This window comes from Haliotis rufescens, unplaced genomic scaffold, assembly GCF_023055435.1.
Source record: "Haliotis rufescens isolate VD_foot unplaced genomic scaffold, xgHalRufe1.0.p SCAF_1, whole genome shotgun sequence".
Lineage (NCBI taxonomy): Eukaryota > Metazoa > Mollusca > Gastropoda > Lepetellida > Haliotidae > Haliotis > Haliotis rufescens.
The window spans coordinates 66,679,418-66,696,889 of NW_025963779.1; the positions used below are offsets into that span (position 1 = coordinate 66,679,418).

At 37.2% G+C, this 17,472-nt stretch overlaps 1 protein-coding gene across 1 annotated transcript; it reads left to right on the forward strand.

Moving 5' to 3' along the window:
* The first annotated feature begins 12,419 nt into the window (after nt 1-12,419).
* On the forward strand, nt 12,420-17,465 carry LOC124134120 (peptidyl-prolyl cis-trans isomerase H-like). Its single transcript, XM_046498791.2, has 5 exons — nt 12,420-12,560; nt 14,836-15,097; nt 15,248-15,344; nt 16,023-16,207; nt 16,864-17,465. The coding sequence occupies exons 2-5, from the start codon at nt 14,846-14,848 to the stop codon at nt 17,017-17,019; spliced, it is 690 nt and encodes a 229-aa protein (XP_046354747.2). The 5' UTR covers nt 12,420-12,560; nt 14,836-14,845; the 3' UTR covers nt 17,020-17,465.
* The last annotated feature ends 7 nt before the right edge of the window (nt 17,466-17,472 follow it).

Consider the following 17,472-nt stretch of genomic DNA (forward strand, 5'->3'; position numbering starts at 1 on the left):
AAAATTTGTTTATGTAATAATGTGTTTTATTTGACTGTGCCAATGGAATGTAGAGTTATGAATGATACCGTATTCGACGTAATAAGCGCCCCGCTCTAATAAGCGCCCACAGCAATATTTGCTAATATATTGGCAAGTGAACAATCCCAATTAGCACCCCTTCAGATTGATCAATGTACACAAGACTTATTTTTTCACGTATAATACGCACTCGTGTGTTATATGCACCTTTAATTATGGGCAATTAAATTCTAGAAAAATATATCTGTCTTATATAAACATTTCAGGCTGTCAGCATAAACCACGAAATTTATCTTTCAACTCTAATAAGAGCCTCCTTTTTCTAATTTTGAGAGCGCTCTGGGCGCTTATTACGCCGATTACGGTAAGTCATATCTCTGCATTATGATCTTCTTTGTGTTGAGGTTTATGAATGAAGGTTTACTTTTCAGATATCTGGTTGTATTTGAATCTGTTCCTCAGGTCCAATGATATACACACACTCTTGTGTGACTGAGGGCCTTCAGCTCCCTGTGACTCCCATAAGCATGAAACATGGAGAAAGTAATTGTTCATAATCAGAATACATGTCGTGTGCAGACAGTAATTGTTCAGCTTTATGTGACTCTCATTAGCACAAAGCATGTCATGTGCAGACAATAATTGTTCAGCTTATTGTGACTCTCATAATCACAATATATGTTTTGACTTTTTCTTTGTATTAAATATCTTTTGTAAACATAATCAAGGAAAATCTGAGATAAATATGTCAGATTATGTGTGAACTTGGAAACTGCATACCAGGGTATTTGAAATGAAAGAACTGAAGATTCACAGTACACTTCTAAATGTCATTTCAGTAATTTAGTATACTGCTAATCTTCAAGTTAACCCTTGAAATATCAAAATTTCATATGGTTGCTACTGTTATTTTGCTGATGAACAAAACGATTTCCTGATTTTAAGGAACATGAGCTTGTTTTGGGGTTTTTTTTCTGGTATGGTTCTTCATTTTGATATTGTCATTTGCACAACCAATGTTTGGCTAGTCCTGGATGAATTGTTTTAAGATCATGATGTTTATTTTCTTACAGCCCATGTCAATTTGACATGCAGTGAAACTTTTATGCCATAAACCTCTCTTCATATCAAGTCCCTGTTACTGGTGCTACCTGTTTTAGATGACATGTTTGTAATCTGTAACTATCTAATTCAGGTTTCCTCATGTCGACATATATACTTTTCTACATGCATACCCATTTTTGTATAACTTTCAAGCATGTTCATGAAATCCATCAAGTTCTTGTCAAACCTTACTTTCAACTTTTTTATTAATGCATCTTGTACAACACCTCAGAGAAGTAATGGATTTTTTTATGAATTGGTACATATTTTAATATTAAAGTAATGAATGTGATATTTTATGCTTATAATATTCATCTAAGTTTTGAGAGATTACTTTGGAATAGGTTGTACTTATATGCACAGTATCATTCATATGTTCATTTGTAACTTACAACCTCTCAGATTGATGGTTCAGTCATTAGACTCTAGTTTAATCTATTCCATCTTTCTTGATCCCTTATTTTTGGGTAACACTCGTCTTCACATACTCGTGAATGAAGTGAACAAGTTTCAAAACGGTCTACACATGATACAGGATGAAAAGCAAAGTGCACATCTTCATAATACTGAATGAACAATAGTTCTCACAGGAGACTTCTTGAAATCAACTAAAAATACACAACACATGATAATGTATCATATGAAATAAACAAAAAAATACACAACACATGATAATGTATCATATGAAATGAACAAAAACATACACCACACATGATAATGTATCATGAAATGAACCAAAACATACACAACACATGATAATGTATCATATGAAATGAACAAAAACAGTACACAACACGTGATAATGTATCATGAAATGAACAAAAACATACACAACACATGATAATGTATCATATGAAATGAACACAAAAATACACAACACATGATACTGTATCATGAAATGAACTAAAAAAGATACACAACACACAATAATGTATCATATGAAATGAACAAAAAAATACTCAACACATGATAATGTATCATATGAAATAAACAAAAAAATACTCAACACATGATAATGTATCATATGAAATAAACAAAAAATACACAACACATGATAATGTATCATGAAATAAACAAAAACATACACAACACATGATAATGTATCATGAAATGAAAAAAAAAACATACACAACACATGATACTGTATCATGAAATGAACAAAAACATACACAACACATGATAATGTATCATATGAAATGAACACAAAAATACACAACACATGATACTGTATCATGAAATGAACTAAAAAAGATACACAACACATAATAATGTATCATATGAAATGAACAAAAAAATACTCAACACATGATAATGTATCATATGAAATAAACAAAAAAAATACACAACACATGATAATGTATCATGAAATAAACAAAAACATACACAACACATGATAATGTATCATGAAATGAACAAAAACATACACAACACATGATAATGTATCATATGAAATGAACAAAAACAGTACACAACACGTGATAATGTATCATGAAATGAACAAAAACATACACAACACACAATAATGTATCATATGAAATGAACAAAAACATACACAACACATGATAATGTATCATGAAATGAACAAAAACATACACAACACATGATAATGTATCATATGAAATGAACAAAAACAGTACACAACACGAGATAATGTATCATGAAATGAACAAAAACATACACAACACACAATAATGTATCATATGAAATAAACAAAAAAATACACCACACATGATAATGTATCATGAAATGAACAAAAAAATACACAACACATGATAATGTATCATATGAAATGAACAAAAACAGTACACAACACGAGATAATGTATCATGAAATGAACAAAAACATACACAACACACAATAATGCATCATATGAAATGAACAAAAACATACACAACACATGATAATGTATCATGAAATGAACAAAAACATACACAACACACAATAATGTATCATATGAAATGAACAAAAACAGTACACAACACGTGATAATGTATCATGAAATGAACAAAAACATACACAACACACAATAATGTATCATATGAAATGAACAAAAACAGTACACAACACGTGATAATGTATCAAATAAAATGAACCAAAAAATACACAACACACAATAATGTATCATGAAATAAACAAAAAAATACACAACACACAATAATGTATCATGAAATGAACAAAAAAATACACAACACATGATAATGTATCATGAAATGAACAAAAACATACACAACACATGATAATGTATCAAATAAAATGAACCAAAAAATACACAACACATGATAATGTATCATATGAAAAGGAAAGAAAACTGCACATCTGAAGGATATGAACAACAGTCAATACCTGATACACCATGATATGAACAACAGTCAATACCTGATACGCCATGATGTGAACAAGTCAATACCTGATACGCCATGATATGAACAACAGTCAATACCTGATAAGCCATGATGTGAACAACAGTCAATACCTGATACGCCATGATATGAACAATAGTCAGTACCTGATACACCATAATTTAAACCATAGTTAGTACCTGATACGCCATGATATGAACAAGTCTACAGATATTCAGTATACTGCATGAAATTAACATCAACATGTGATGCATGAGAATGGCAAAAAGTTATACAATGTAACACAAAAGTATCATAAAAGGCTAATGACCATTTAAGGTATGCCCAGTATAACCGATTAAGGACAAGGAAATCAACGACATGATTTTAATCATATGTGATATTTTATGATGTTGAAATGATATACAAATTCCCAACAAAAAATGACAAAATGTGCAATACTCAAACAGTACAAGTAGTTAGACTTATGCACTGCAATACAACAAGGTTTCCCCATGAGCAACAATCTTGTATCCACTGTATTTTGCCCTTCTGGTGAAAATCTATCTATTTTCCCTCAAGTCATGTTGCAGCTTGTTGATAGGTCCAAAAGATGGGATATTGTTATGCTTCAAATATATACTTTGTCCTTGTAGAAATGGCAAATGTTTCTTTTTTGTTGATATTTTAAAATATTTATTATCAAGTATCAAGTTTTCTTGATTATATTATGAATTGTTGCTAATAAGTTGTGTAATAATTGTTGTGTAATGTTGTAATATTATTTATAAGAAACTTAAAAGCGTTTGCTATATTATTATTGATGATTATTAAGGAAGAGATTTTATGGATGTCAACTTCGTTATTATGAGGAACACAACATTTTTTAGAGTATAGGCTTACTCCTTCATCAGGTGGATGAATGCTATGAGGCAGAGAGCATATATATATATACATGTAAGAACAACAAAAGTAATAACATAACAAGAGGTGGAAAATTAACAAGGTTAGCCAGTACATAACAGATAATTGGCGCTGACACTTTACAGTAATTAGCGCTGATAGTTATGGACAGCTCGAAGCTAGGACTAAATTATCACCAAAACGTTGTGTTCCTCATAATAAAGAAGTTGACATCCATACATTCTCTTCCTTATGCGCATCACTTCTAAATGCCTTTCAAAGACTTGATGATTATTGTAGTGAAAACAACAATAGCAGATGATACACAAAATAATGATATGTCTTTGGGGTTAATGGTAAGTCATATCATGGATTAAAAATATAAGCATTTTTTCTTTGGCAACAGCAACAAAGAACAAACAAAGAACAAACACCAATCTGTGGAAAAAGAGACAAGAACACCAAGAGTTATTGTCTACCGACACCTACAGATCTTCAGAGCAAGTTTGCAGTGTTTCAATAACATATTTCATCCTTTTTTGTGAAACATTTGAGTCATTGTCTTGAAGAAACTTACCCTGGATATGTGGCATTGGCTCTGATTAACTTATATAGAAATTAAGTTCAGAATGTAATATCCATTTGAAATGATATCACTCATTTGTCCTGTGTGTAAAGATAAATGTGAAGAGAAACTACATTTCACTTGGGTATTTCCGATACAACCCTATTTATTTTTTAAAGCGACAACCCCCCAGCTGTCCTATGGATATTCATTTACTTTTTATCATGGCAGGTTCACAAATCAACTGATAAAAGTACCGGTAGAAAGCTTTTCACGTAGTCAGGACCACGAGGCTGATGCATCACTGTTTGTGTTTATGACGATTATTTATATATTTTTCGATGTTTTTCTGATGTATATGTCATTTAATTTTCATTGTTGTATGGTGTAGTCATGGATACAATTTGATTTGCTTTTAACACATTTGTAATGAATTCTGTTTGATGATAGTTTCATTTTGAGCATTATCAAATATTAAGTATCATTTTCATCATGGAAAAGTCAAGAAATGTTTGACTACATATCCTATACATATCCTTATCTATATCTTGCTGAGTTTTCTTCAAGTCATCTTTGTACCCTTACATAAGTATACCAACCATTATCACAATGTTATGAATAAGTTTCTATTTTGCTTGTTTTTGTAACCGACATGACAAAATAACATATGCACCCATGATATCTGTATATACCATTATATTGTATATACCATACTAAAGTTCATTAGACTCTGGATAATATTGCAATTATCAACCAAGTGAATAGTGCATACATGACATTTGAAAATGTTTTGTCTTATATTCATGTAAGATGCTTGGAAAGTGATAGAGGATATCTTGGGTGAGCTCAGTTTTAGGGATCCTCCATTTGATAGTCTGGGGCGGGTGGGGACAGGATACGTTTTTTCAGCAACTGTTACAGGACCTGCAATATTTTTTTTGGTAAAAGGAACCGAAATGACATTTTTCAGGGCCTGCAGCAAACCTTTTCTTTTGGTTAAACACTATACAAAATTGTTTTCTGCAGTTTCTTCTGGGACTTTTTCTAAGGAGTGAGTGAGTAAGTTGGGTTTAACGCTGCTTTTAACATTATTCCAGTTATATCACGGCGTGTCAGCTTAATGTGGGAGGAAAGCTTTACCACTTCGGTGAAACCCACGAGCACGGGTATGGTGCTGACAAACCTAGAAACATAATCGGGGCGAACCGGGATTCGAACCCACGATCATAGGTTTCTGGCGAGCGCAAGGGACGCAACTCTGCACAGCGAATCGTGGCACCTTAGATGACTTGGCCACCCGTGCCCCCCTTTTTCTAAGGAGGGTACATGAGATGTTATATTGATCATGGCGAAGAAAAGGTAACATGAGGTAATTTTGATCATTCGAAACTGGAGAGTGGTAATGTGAGATAATGTAATGTTGGCCAGATTAGACTAATGGCAGTAACGTGGAATAATGTTATTTTGACCATAGGAAACTGAAGGATGTTAACATGAGCTATTGTTATATTGACCACTGGGAACTGAAGGATGGCTGCCTGAAAGAAGGTTATGTTGATCATGGGAATGGAATGATGGTGGTATCACATGATAATGGAATAGTGTTGTTAGCCTCATTAACATTTCACAGTATTCTCACGTGACTAGTCAAATTTAACCTATCTTACTTTGTGTGTCACATCTATATGCATGAAACAATCTAAGTGCTATTTCTTGCATAAGCTTCCTTCTATCAAAGCTTCTGCTAATCAGTGCAATCAACAACATACCATTACACACCATGTCATAAGAATTTTCACAGGATCTTAGTATATTGTGATTTTGTACATGTAAAATATTATATTTATTGTTATTTTTATATATTAATATGTGTCACTGCGTTTCATGTATTTCTTCTTTAATTAGAGTTATCTCCCTTCCTAACTTATTACTTTTGTATTTTAGTTGTAATAAATGATTCTGTACAGTTATATATCCGTGAGTATTGAAACCGTTGGATAAAGAGTATTTCCATGAAGTAAACTCAGTTACTTTGTGTTTTGATAGGAAATAGAATGGCGTTTTGTATGTTTGCAAGATCAATGAAACCTTCACCTGCTCGGAGGGGAGATAACTCTGTTTTCCATGCTGTGATGTGAAACTTGCTCATTATGTTGGCAATGTTTGCAAGAAAACACACAACTGGGGTACGTTTGCAAGACAATTACACAAAAAAAACTACAAGAGTACTCTTAAGCCTGATTGGGTTTTGAGGGGCGGTCGGGTAGCCTAGTGGTTAAAGCGTTCGCTCGTCACGCCGAAGACCCGGGTTCGATTCCCGACATGGGTACAATGTGTGAAGCCCATTTCTGGTGTCCCCCGCCGTGATATTGCTGGAATATTGCTGGAATATTGCTAAAAGCGGCGTAAAACCATACTCACTCACTCACTCACTATTGGGTTTTGACAAGGCACATCCAAAGAAATGTTCTACTGATGAATGTATACATACAGTCAGCCCTCTGTAAATCTGTAACTGTTCATTTCTACTAAGAGCAGGTTGATATATCTTTCTGAGTAATACTCATGAGTCAGTGTGTGCAGTGAAGGCTAACATAGAAGATGTCAACTGACACAAGAACTTTCTAATCAGGTATAGGGGCGGTGGGGTAGCCTAATGGTTAAAGCGTTCGCTAGTCACGCCGAAGACCGGGGTTCAATGCCCCACATGGGTACACTGTGTGAAGCCTATTTCTGGTGTCCCCCGTGGTGATATTGCTGGAATATTGCTCATTCACACTTATAAGGCACAGAACCTTTTGATTCAGCCAGTGCGTTACACAAGGTGCCAGTTTTCATTTATCCAGACATTGAAAGCTGTGTCATTAAAAAATAATCCTACGTGGATTGTATCTATTGGCAGAACTGCACTGCCATGTTGCGCATGATTGAGTTTTGTTAGTATTCCAAAAGAGTTTCGTAATCAGGCACGGAAGTACTAGAATTCTTATTGCACCAGGCGTTGAAGTGGATTTGTGTCTCGTACTGTCTACCATTGCGCCTCCCTTACTATATACTGTGAAGTTCATTCATTGGAACAGTAATGTGCAAATATTCCCGGTTGTGTGGCAGTGTTATCGTCTGCTCATGTTGTGAAGTATAGGGCCACACAATGCGGCTGTCATTCATGTTGTCAAAACATTTTACAAGGAAAAAAGAACTGAAAATAAATTGATAGAAACCACGGATTTGTATGTTGTTTTTTATCGTATGCAAAAATAACGTGTGTTTTGTTCTTTACGCAGCATTACGGTAAGGTGAAGGTGGTCTCTAAATAATCGCGTCTGGACCAGGTAATCCAGTAATTGACATTATGAGCATCGATCTACGCATTTGGGATACGATAACATGCGTCAACCAAGTCAGCGAGCCTGACCACCCGATCCCGTTAGTCGCCTCTTACGACATGCATAGGTTGCTGAAGATTTCGTTGGAATCATACAATTGACGAGGTTTCATCAACCAATATACTACTCCCAATAAACAAACCCTATCCGAAGTATGAAGTCATTCAAGGAAAGTAATCTATCCTTTACATGCTGTGTTACCTCTGGAGAAACTGAAAGTTGTAAATGTAGTTATGTGTTCCTCTGATTTTACGTTTGCTGTGTAGATTATTAGTGATCGGCGATGTCACTTTGCCAGATTCAAACATTCCACCACAAAGATATTTGTTCTATTGACGAATATCCTGATTGATGGGATCTTTGATGTCTTTTCGAAACAATAACAGGTTCTTCGCCAGGTGGCGAACTGTACTTTAGACGGGCACTGCTCGTAAATACTTCGACATTTGTTCAACACAACGTGCTAAATCTACCTGCTAATCGGCGTTGACAATGTGAGTTGTGGTGCGTACAGTCATCGCGTTCAACAGCCGTTGCGTGTCAGCTTTTACACGTGTTGCCCCGTCAGGGCCGGAAACAATGAACGGTATTGATGTGTGTTCCAAGGAAGTCACCCGGTGTACACGTTTGGGGCAACACGTGGTTGTCACTCACAGGTTGTCCTCATTGACAGAGATTTAGGATTTAACGACAATCACTGATCTTGCAACAGATTCAGTGGGTATTACATCAACGTGTAATGACTATAGCTGTTACTTTATAATGGTAACAATAACCTTTTGTATCTGGATGAATTTCAATTCTGTCGGAATTTGTTTTTATATTTTCTTTTTTAAGGCGAATTTCTTAAATTTTCTCAGACATTAATATCCTCGTTACTTTTATAAATATGTAGCTATTTTGGAAAGACAATATGGTAAATAGTGATATTGATAGTTTTAACATATTGTATTGACACAATACGATATGCTTAGGCATGGTGTTACACGAGGTCAGACAAATACATTGTGCAGTGATACGAAGAATATGATATGTACGCGTGTAGTAGTCATTATGTCCCTTGCTCTAACTGAACAGTGGGCAGTTATAAAATTAATAATGTAACTAAGGCTGTTACTATCTATACTGATTATCATAAATGTATAAGAAGATTATCTGCTGTGAAGACGGACATCAAAAGAAAAATAGGAAATGTTTTAGTTATATGATAAAATTGTACGAGAGGATTTAAGAAATTCTGTCCTTGAAGTAATATACTTTTAACAGACTTGAAATATATATGTTGGTTTCATTAAACTAACATGTGCACGAAATGAAGATATGAGTAATTATACATAAAAACAATTCGAAACTGGAACCCTCATATATCTTAATTTTAGACCTACAGCTGAAGCAGCATGAGCATAGGCTGCAAGAGCTGAGAAGGGGGTGAGAATGAAGTGGGAATGATTGTTTGTTTCAGTACAGATGTCTCGTGATTATGGAAATGGTCGTTGTATTAGTATTAGTATTTTACAGATTAAAATGTACAGTAAACTACGTTTATAACGAACACGCTTGTAACGAACTGACGGATATTCCGAACTGTTTTTGGTCCCGCCCATTTGCTGTTTATATGCTGTAAAAGTGCTTATAACGAACACGGTTATAACGAACTACTGTATAAATATATGCATGAAAGTTGGTTCGGGTGGCCCTGGCAGTCAGGCGGGTTAGGTTCATCATCACCCCTCTACACGCAGCTCCGATAGCAATTAATTATAACTATTATTGTAAACATATCCTTTTGGGTCCGTGAGAGCGAATATGGTGTAATGTGATAATTTCACATCAGCAAAATTTCTAAATTTGATATTTTCGTCACTAAAGTCCTAGTCGCGTGACTACAACATGCATATACGATTTTTTTTATCATTAAGGATACCGTGTTTGAAAGGATCTTCATTGGCCAACTGAAAACCGTCAAGCTTCAAATTTGGGAAAATTAATAAAAGGAGTTTTCGTGAAACTAGTATTTTTTCCCATTTTAAGCCCATGTTGTACTTATTGGGAACATACAGTTAAGAGGTGTGACTAAAATCTTTTAAAAGAGGCATTTTCGGAGATGAATTTATAATAAAACAATTCGACGCAAAAAGAAAAGCTGGTTTTCTGGGGTGATGTAGAGTAATTTCATCTTGAAATATCGTTTTTCTTCATGCAAATTGGAATTCTGTACTAAGTTAATCCTAAACTGACAATCTTGAATATTTTCCCCAGCTACAAAAATGAGCCTTATCAAAGCTCGTCCTGGGTTAAAAGTAAGGAAGGTATTTTTCTTCAAAATGTTATGCAGTTATCAAATGTATCCAAGTGCCTTGAAGTGCAACATGTTATTTTTCAGTGAACTATACATGTACACCATAGCAAACCGTCCTGCTATGACATACAGATGAAAAGTGAGAATGAAAAGATACATGAATTAATTGGAAGAAATATGTCATATGACACTAAAACAAAATAGACGAGCACATAATATTATATAGGAGGATACACAAATGGATGAAATCTCTCGGAATAGAAACAGTTTTCTGTGTACATGTGTTAGAGATGTGTACGTGTGAAAAACCTCCAAGATCCAAGTTCTTAAAACTAATTACGGTCTTCGTCTCGAGCAATATCTAGAATTAAGCTGATATTCCATTCCTCTCCAAAATCATAAGAAATATCTGCTAAAAGCTGTACGATTCCGAATATTCCATAAGCGTATGTTTATGAATCATTATCAAATAGTGATGATACCAGGTGTTCGCGAAAAGGCGAGCGTACCCTGTCCCACAAGTCACAAACACATGCAAAGGCATGCCAGTTGTTCATCTGAAAAAAAAACCCATGGGAACATATGGTACATGTCAAAATAGGGAATTGCATCGGACATCTTAAGTGTCACTGATACTTCAAATTTGGAAATGTCCTCAAGACATATAATATCAAACAATTGAAAGCTTTACGAAGACCGTGAGTGTTGTAACCCTAGTCAAAACCATTTCTATGACAATTATACGACCCATAACAGTTTTGCCGTGGCATATTGGTTATTACAGGGTAATGCAGGTGATCATGTAGATCTGTATATTGTGAAATATAAAACGACAATTATCTACCAAAACAGATTCCATTGGGCATAAAAGGAAAATAGCAACTATGGGATCTCAAGTTTACGGTGATGGTGTGCGTGTGCGTGCGCGTGCGCGTGCCTGTGGGTACGTTCATGTGTTTGTATGTGTGAGAGTGGTGGTGTTTGATGCACATTATCTTTTTGTCAGTTGCATCAATACGTTCATTTATTTCTCGAAAAGGACGTGACAAACAATTCCGTTTGAACCCACAATACAAGATGTCCACTGTGTCCAGTAGACAATATATTTCTGGGTCCAAACCTTAGGACAAGTTATTTTTCTAATCATTTTCGGGAACATATTTTTTTTCAAAAACATCCCAGGCATTTTCTTCAAAACACAAAATGACACTCACAACAACATGATAACAAACACACACACACACACACACACACACACACACACACACACACACACACACACACACACACACACACACACACACACACACACACACACACATAAATATGTGTGTGTGTGTGTACATATATGTGAACAACAACTTAACGTGTTATGTCACGCTATTAAATGTAATACATATAGGAATCAATGTTGAATACGTGTAGAATCTATATACAGCATGCAACGAGTGTCGGTTTAACTACATAAATATCATATATTGCTTATGCTGTATATTTCAAATACATGAACACCTAACACTGTAATAAAACAAGAAACTTCACAATTTCCTGGTTCTAAAATCCCCGGTGTTTAAAATCGGGTAATGGCGTCGTGGGCATTTCTACATTGTGTATTAATATCCACGTAAACGTCGCTTTAGACGTGGCGATGGCGCGTGGACGACTTCTGTCTACCTGTACATACTATATGCATTATTTTGCCACATCATAGATTATTGATGTAAACTTGTACATTGCCAACCGTAGAGTAATGTTTCCCTTCTTCTTTCTTCGATCGCGGCCTCCAGTTGGCTGCTTTCTGATTCGTCCGTTGTACGCACCGCGCTCTCTGATTGGTCGATACTGTCGTCTGTTTCGTGGCACGGACATGCTTTAAAAGGTCTGATGCTGTAGATCTCAGCACGTATTCTTGTGATAGCACTTGCAGAGGAAAAGTCAAAAAGGTAAGAAGCAAGTCTTTTCTTTCCCTCTCTAACCTTGTGCATTGTTCATCAGAAAATGTTTTCTAAATAATTCGTTCGTTTTCGTCATGTGGTTTGGAAGAAAAAGATTCTGGCATTTTACTATAGAACAGGGTAGTGTCAAGCTTCAGGTAAACGCGTTAACCTGTCTGTTGCGGGAAAGAACGAAGTTATAGTCAGTTATCGGTTAATTTATTTTAAAAACTTTAAAATTATTTCAAGGTATGATTTTAGGTGTTTATTGTAATAACAGAACTGATAATTGTCCAACAATGAAACCTTCTGACACCCAATCTGCATGTTTGCCAAGTACAATGCCAATGTTAAATGAAAACAGCTCTGTGTAATGGTTAAAATATCAGACAACTAAACGCGAATACCAATAGAGCTTGTTTCATACTTCAAAATGAAGATTACACGTCACGGGGGAAATCTAGCATGTTACAAAGGGGTATCAAGTTTCCACTGACCAAAAATACTACAAGTACCATATATGATTTGGTTATATATGCATATATGCATGTACATATATAAGTGTTTGGTGAAATATTATGTGTGATGTACGATTTCAATCTCGACAAATTCTATCTCCCGTATTTATTAATACGAGATACATTGTACTTCTCTTCGTATACGTATTTAGCGTTGACGAATACAAATTTTGGAAAGATTACGAAAATGCCAAAGAACGGAGGTGTGATGAAAGTAACAAGCTATATACTTTTGAAAACGTGTCATGACAGTTTGGGTTAATGAAACTTGTGCACGTCGTCAAATTTCAAGACATTGACCTAAGAACATACTCACACGTGGCAAAGCTTAACGCGTAACGTTATGGCAAGTTTGCGTGGCAAGTTTAATCCAATCACAAACAGTATTGGCTACCTCTAGCACCCGAATGTCACACTGACGGCATTGATTGGGGCAGAACATTAATCGACATAGCGTTGCTGTGTCGCCGCCACGTGTTACCAGAACTTCATTGATCTGAAATAGGATAATTCTCACGAGGTCATAGTTCTGGTACATTCTTGTATAGTCAATGAAAACCGCAATGCATTCAGTGTTCCGCCACACACTTCTAACATCTTGCCACTATTACTGTTCACGTTCACGGTGAATATTTTCCAAATTTGTTTGTTTGTTCTTGTGTCGGGAGGAACAGGTTGTCCCTTGGTTTAATAAAGGAACCAATACTCGGTATCAGTTTTCTGAACTTGTCTGCCTCAACCGTACCATGATACATGGTCGTGGGTCGAATCATAGATGCGCCCCGATTATCGTCAATGTTCTCTAAGTGTTACACTAATATCAGTGTGGATTACCAAAGTGCTAAACGTTTACGAATTGCGCCCTGTTGTACCACACATATAGAATACTTTCCGAGGTTCCTGTACATCCAGCAGAACCCTGCCACCCCTGCTAATACAGTATATTACGACCATGATACCCGTGAAGATCCGGGGTAGAATAGGTCTTCATCAACTCATGCTTGCCGTAAAAGGCGACTATGCTTGTCGTGAGAGGCGACGAACGGGATCGGGTGTTAAGGCTCGCTGACTTGGTTGATGCATGTCAAAGTATCCAAATTGCGTGGATCGATGCTCATGATATCAATCACCGGACTGTCTGGTCCAGACTCGATTATTTACAGACCGCCGTCATATAGCTGGAATATTGCTGAGTGCGGCGTCCAATGTTACCAGGGAAGGTATCCTTGATGAATGTTAAAGTAAACACTGTCGTAAGGGGTTATTGGGTGGTCACAATGGTACCGAACACGTGTCATCACTGATTTTCAGTGATCCATTCATATAATTTTCAACGCTGTTTTGCCTTTTACGCCCAATGGAAGCTGTTCTGTCGGATAATCGCGACAGGTTATTCTCTGGCGGTGGTGACCTTTTATGTTTACATCTATGACAAAGCTCCCTTCAATTTCACATGGTTACATAGTCAGTGATAGGGACCATGGTGAGTCCCGGGTGAGAATAGATCCCCAGTAACGTATATGCTTGTCGGGTGAGTCGACAACGCGGATCGGGTGGTCTTGGTGTGTCATTGTACCCCGACGGCATAAGAAGTTGCTTATAGGTATTGATCAGTATGTCTGGTCTAGACTCAACCATGTACAATCCGCCAGTTGTCCTGGAACAGCGCAGGTTGACGTTTAATAACAAAGAAAGCAGGATATCTTCTGATGATAGTCCCTTTTACGTTAACATGCAAATAACATCTGAATCTTTCTTTTCCCCAGTACCAGAATCATGAAGCTGCAATTGTGTGTCCTCGCTGCGTTGGTGGCTAGCTGCGTCTGTGACAGTGGTGATAAAAAGAAGAAAGGCTCAACTGAACCCCACGTGGTCACAAGCGTCGCCACCCTGACGTTTGAAGTTAAGAACTGGGACGGCGAAGGCGAGACATTGAGAGGTGACGTCAAGATTGGTCTGTTCGGAGATATTGTTCCCATGACCACACTCAACTTTGGCAGCATCTGCGAGGGGATCAAGAGAGATGGGGTTAGTATTTTGTCGAATTATTGCCGCTGACAATTTGCAATGCTTTCAGGCCTTCGACCTTGTGTCATTCAGCATTGACGTTGTAATTAAGTGTAATCGGCGTTGATTTGGATAAGTTATTTTCCTAACATGTTTTACATTGTATTGCAGAAAGCCCGCCTTCAGTACAAAAATACTCAATGCCACAGACTTGTGAAAGACATGTTGGTCCAATGCGGTGACATCATCAGCGGCGACGGTACTGGATGTAAGTGTTCAATATCATGAAATCTAAGATCTGATTGTTATGAGATCGTCACTTATCGTGGCTGTAGTAAGCCAAGTTATTAAAGCGTTCATTCGCCACGCCGAAAACCCGATGTCGAATCCCCAAAGAAGTTGGTGTTTGAAACCCATTCTTGTGCCCCCTGCCGTGATAGTACAGGAACATTGCCGGCAGAGTGTACCGCCACACTGATTGATCTGCTGCGGTTCATAATGACATGGCTGCAAAAAACATAGCATGAAACCATTTTAACAAACCCACACACATGGCTGACTTATTTCGTTGACCGTGAAGATTCGGGGTAGAATAGACCTTCAGCAACCCATGCTTGCCGTAAAAGGCGATCGGGTGGTCAGGCTCGCTGACTTGGTTGATGCATGTCATCGATCCCAATTGCGTGGATCGATCTCCTGGTATAAGTCTCTGGATTGTCTGGTCCAGACTCGATTATTTACAGACAGCCGTCATAAAGATGGAATATTGCTGAGTGCGGCGTTAATCCACACACCAACAAACTATCCTATTTCGTTTCGAAATTGTTTCGAGGGACAGTGTAATGCATAAACACCTCTTTGGCCGCTGACAACAATATCTTATGGATCTTATGGATCTGCGAGTCTTACATCAATTCTACATCAGTGTATATGTTATCTATCACAGCACGCAGCATCTTCGGTGAAAGATTTGTTGACGAGAACTTCAAGGTCAGCCACGCCACCGCCGGCATCGTCTCCATGGCCAACCACGGCAAGGACACCAACGGATCCCAGTTCTTTATCCTTTTCGGCAGAGCTCGTTACCTTGACGGTAGTCACGTCGCCTTCGGAAAAGTCTTGGAAGGCATGGTAAGACTAAAGAAAATATCCATCGCACCATTTAGAAGTATTAGATTGATCCGAACTAGGGACATATGCTACAGCGAGGGAGGGATGGAGGGAGTTTAACGCCGCCTTGAACAGTATTACATGTTTTATTTGTTCAGTAATATTCCAGCTATATGCCGGCTGACTGTAAATAATAGAGTCTGAACCAGACAATCCAGTCAGTTTAACGTTGAAGTTAAGCCCGAAATGATACAAGCCTTAGGCGTTTTCCTCTTTGGCTAAGATTAAGAGCACGGGTATGGTGCTGACAAGCCTAGAAACATCATCAGGTTTCTGGCACAGCGAATTGCAGCGCCTTGGACGACTGGCCAAGCCGAAGCCCACTCAGTGCTATGTAGTATTCAGTTCCGTTAGCCATGTCCACTGGAACCAACCCCTAGGCAGCTCACTCATAATTTCGGGGATGAGTACTTCCATAATGACACATTCTTGACCAAAAAGGGGATCGACTGGTTCGTCAGCATCGCTTTAAGCTAAAGGCTTTTGTGAACAAAATTAGAAAATAGTAAACTGTTGATAGCAGTAATTGGCAAATGTTATCTGTTCATAGGTCATACATAATTTCCGTGTGCCCTACCTTAACCAAGGTGTTAATAAATCACTTTCTTTTTTTATAGGACGTCTTGGAAGACATCAACACAATGGGTCCATTCAAGGATAGGGCTGTCCCCAAGCAGAAGGTTCGCATTGCTGACTGCAGCGTCGAGCACTTGGAACAGAAATACGAGCTCCCAGAAAAAGTCCTCTTGTCTGATGATCCCAGCAAGGCGTAAACACACGTTCTGTTGACAATCATCACATCATATCATGACGTCATATAGTGTTACGCAATAACGTCGACAAGACGTCGCATTGATGGCGCTACACACGTAGGAACAACCAATCCGAGAACAGATAGTCTTGATTAGCAACACGTGTAGTTACTGCATCTGATCATCGTTCAGCACTTTACATAGTAATCCTGTTTCTCTCCTCTGTTTTTGTATAGTCATTCTGTGTTAGGACACAGTACGTCATTTCACTGTGTTTTCAGTTTGTGTGCGTGTTGTATAACCTTTGAAGCAAAGGTTCTCTCTGCGGCCAATATACTTAACCAGCAGTTGAATGTAACTATAGATGTGTGTGTATATGTTCTCTGTACAGTTCAAACCGTAAAACTATAGCCTGTGTGAACGTGTTTCCTTGTTTTACTCAGTTGAATAAACCAGTTTTACGTAAATATATGT

Coding starts and splice junctions, on each gene's coding strand:
- LOC124134120 (XM_046498791.2), top strand. CDS start 14,846: ATGAAGCTGCAATTGTGTGTCCTCGCTGCGTTGGTGGCTAGCTGCGTC. Junction 15,098..15,247: donor AGGGGATCAAGAGAGATGGG/GTTAGTATTTTG, acceptor ATTGTATTGCAG/AAAGCCCGCCTTCAGTACAA. Junction 16,208..16,863: donor GAAAAGTCTTGGAAGGCATG/GTAAGACTAAAG, acceptor CTTTTTTTATAG/GACGTCTTGGAAGACATCAA.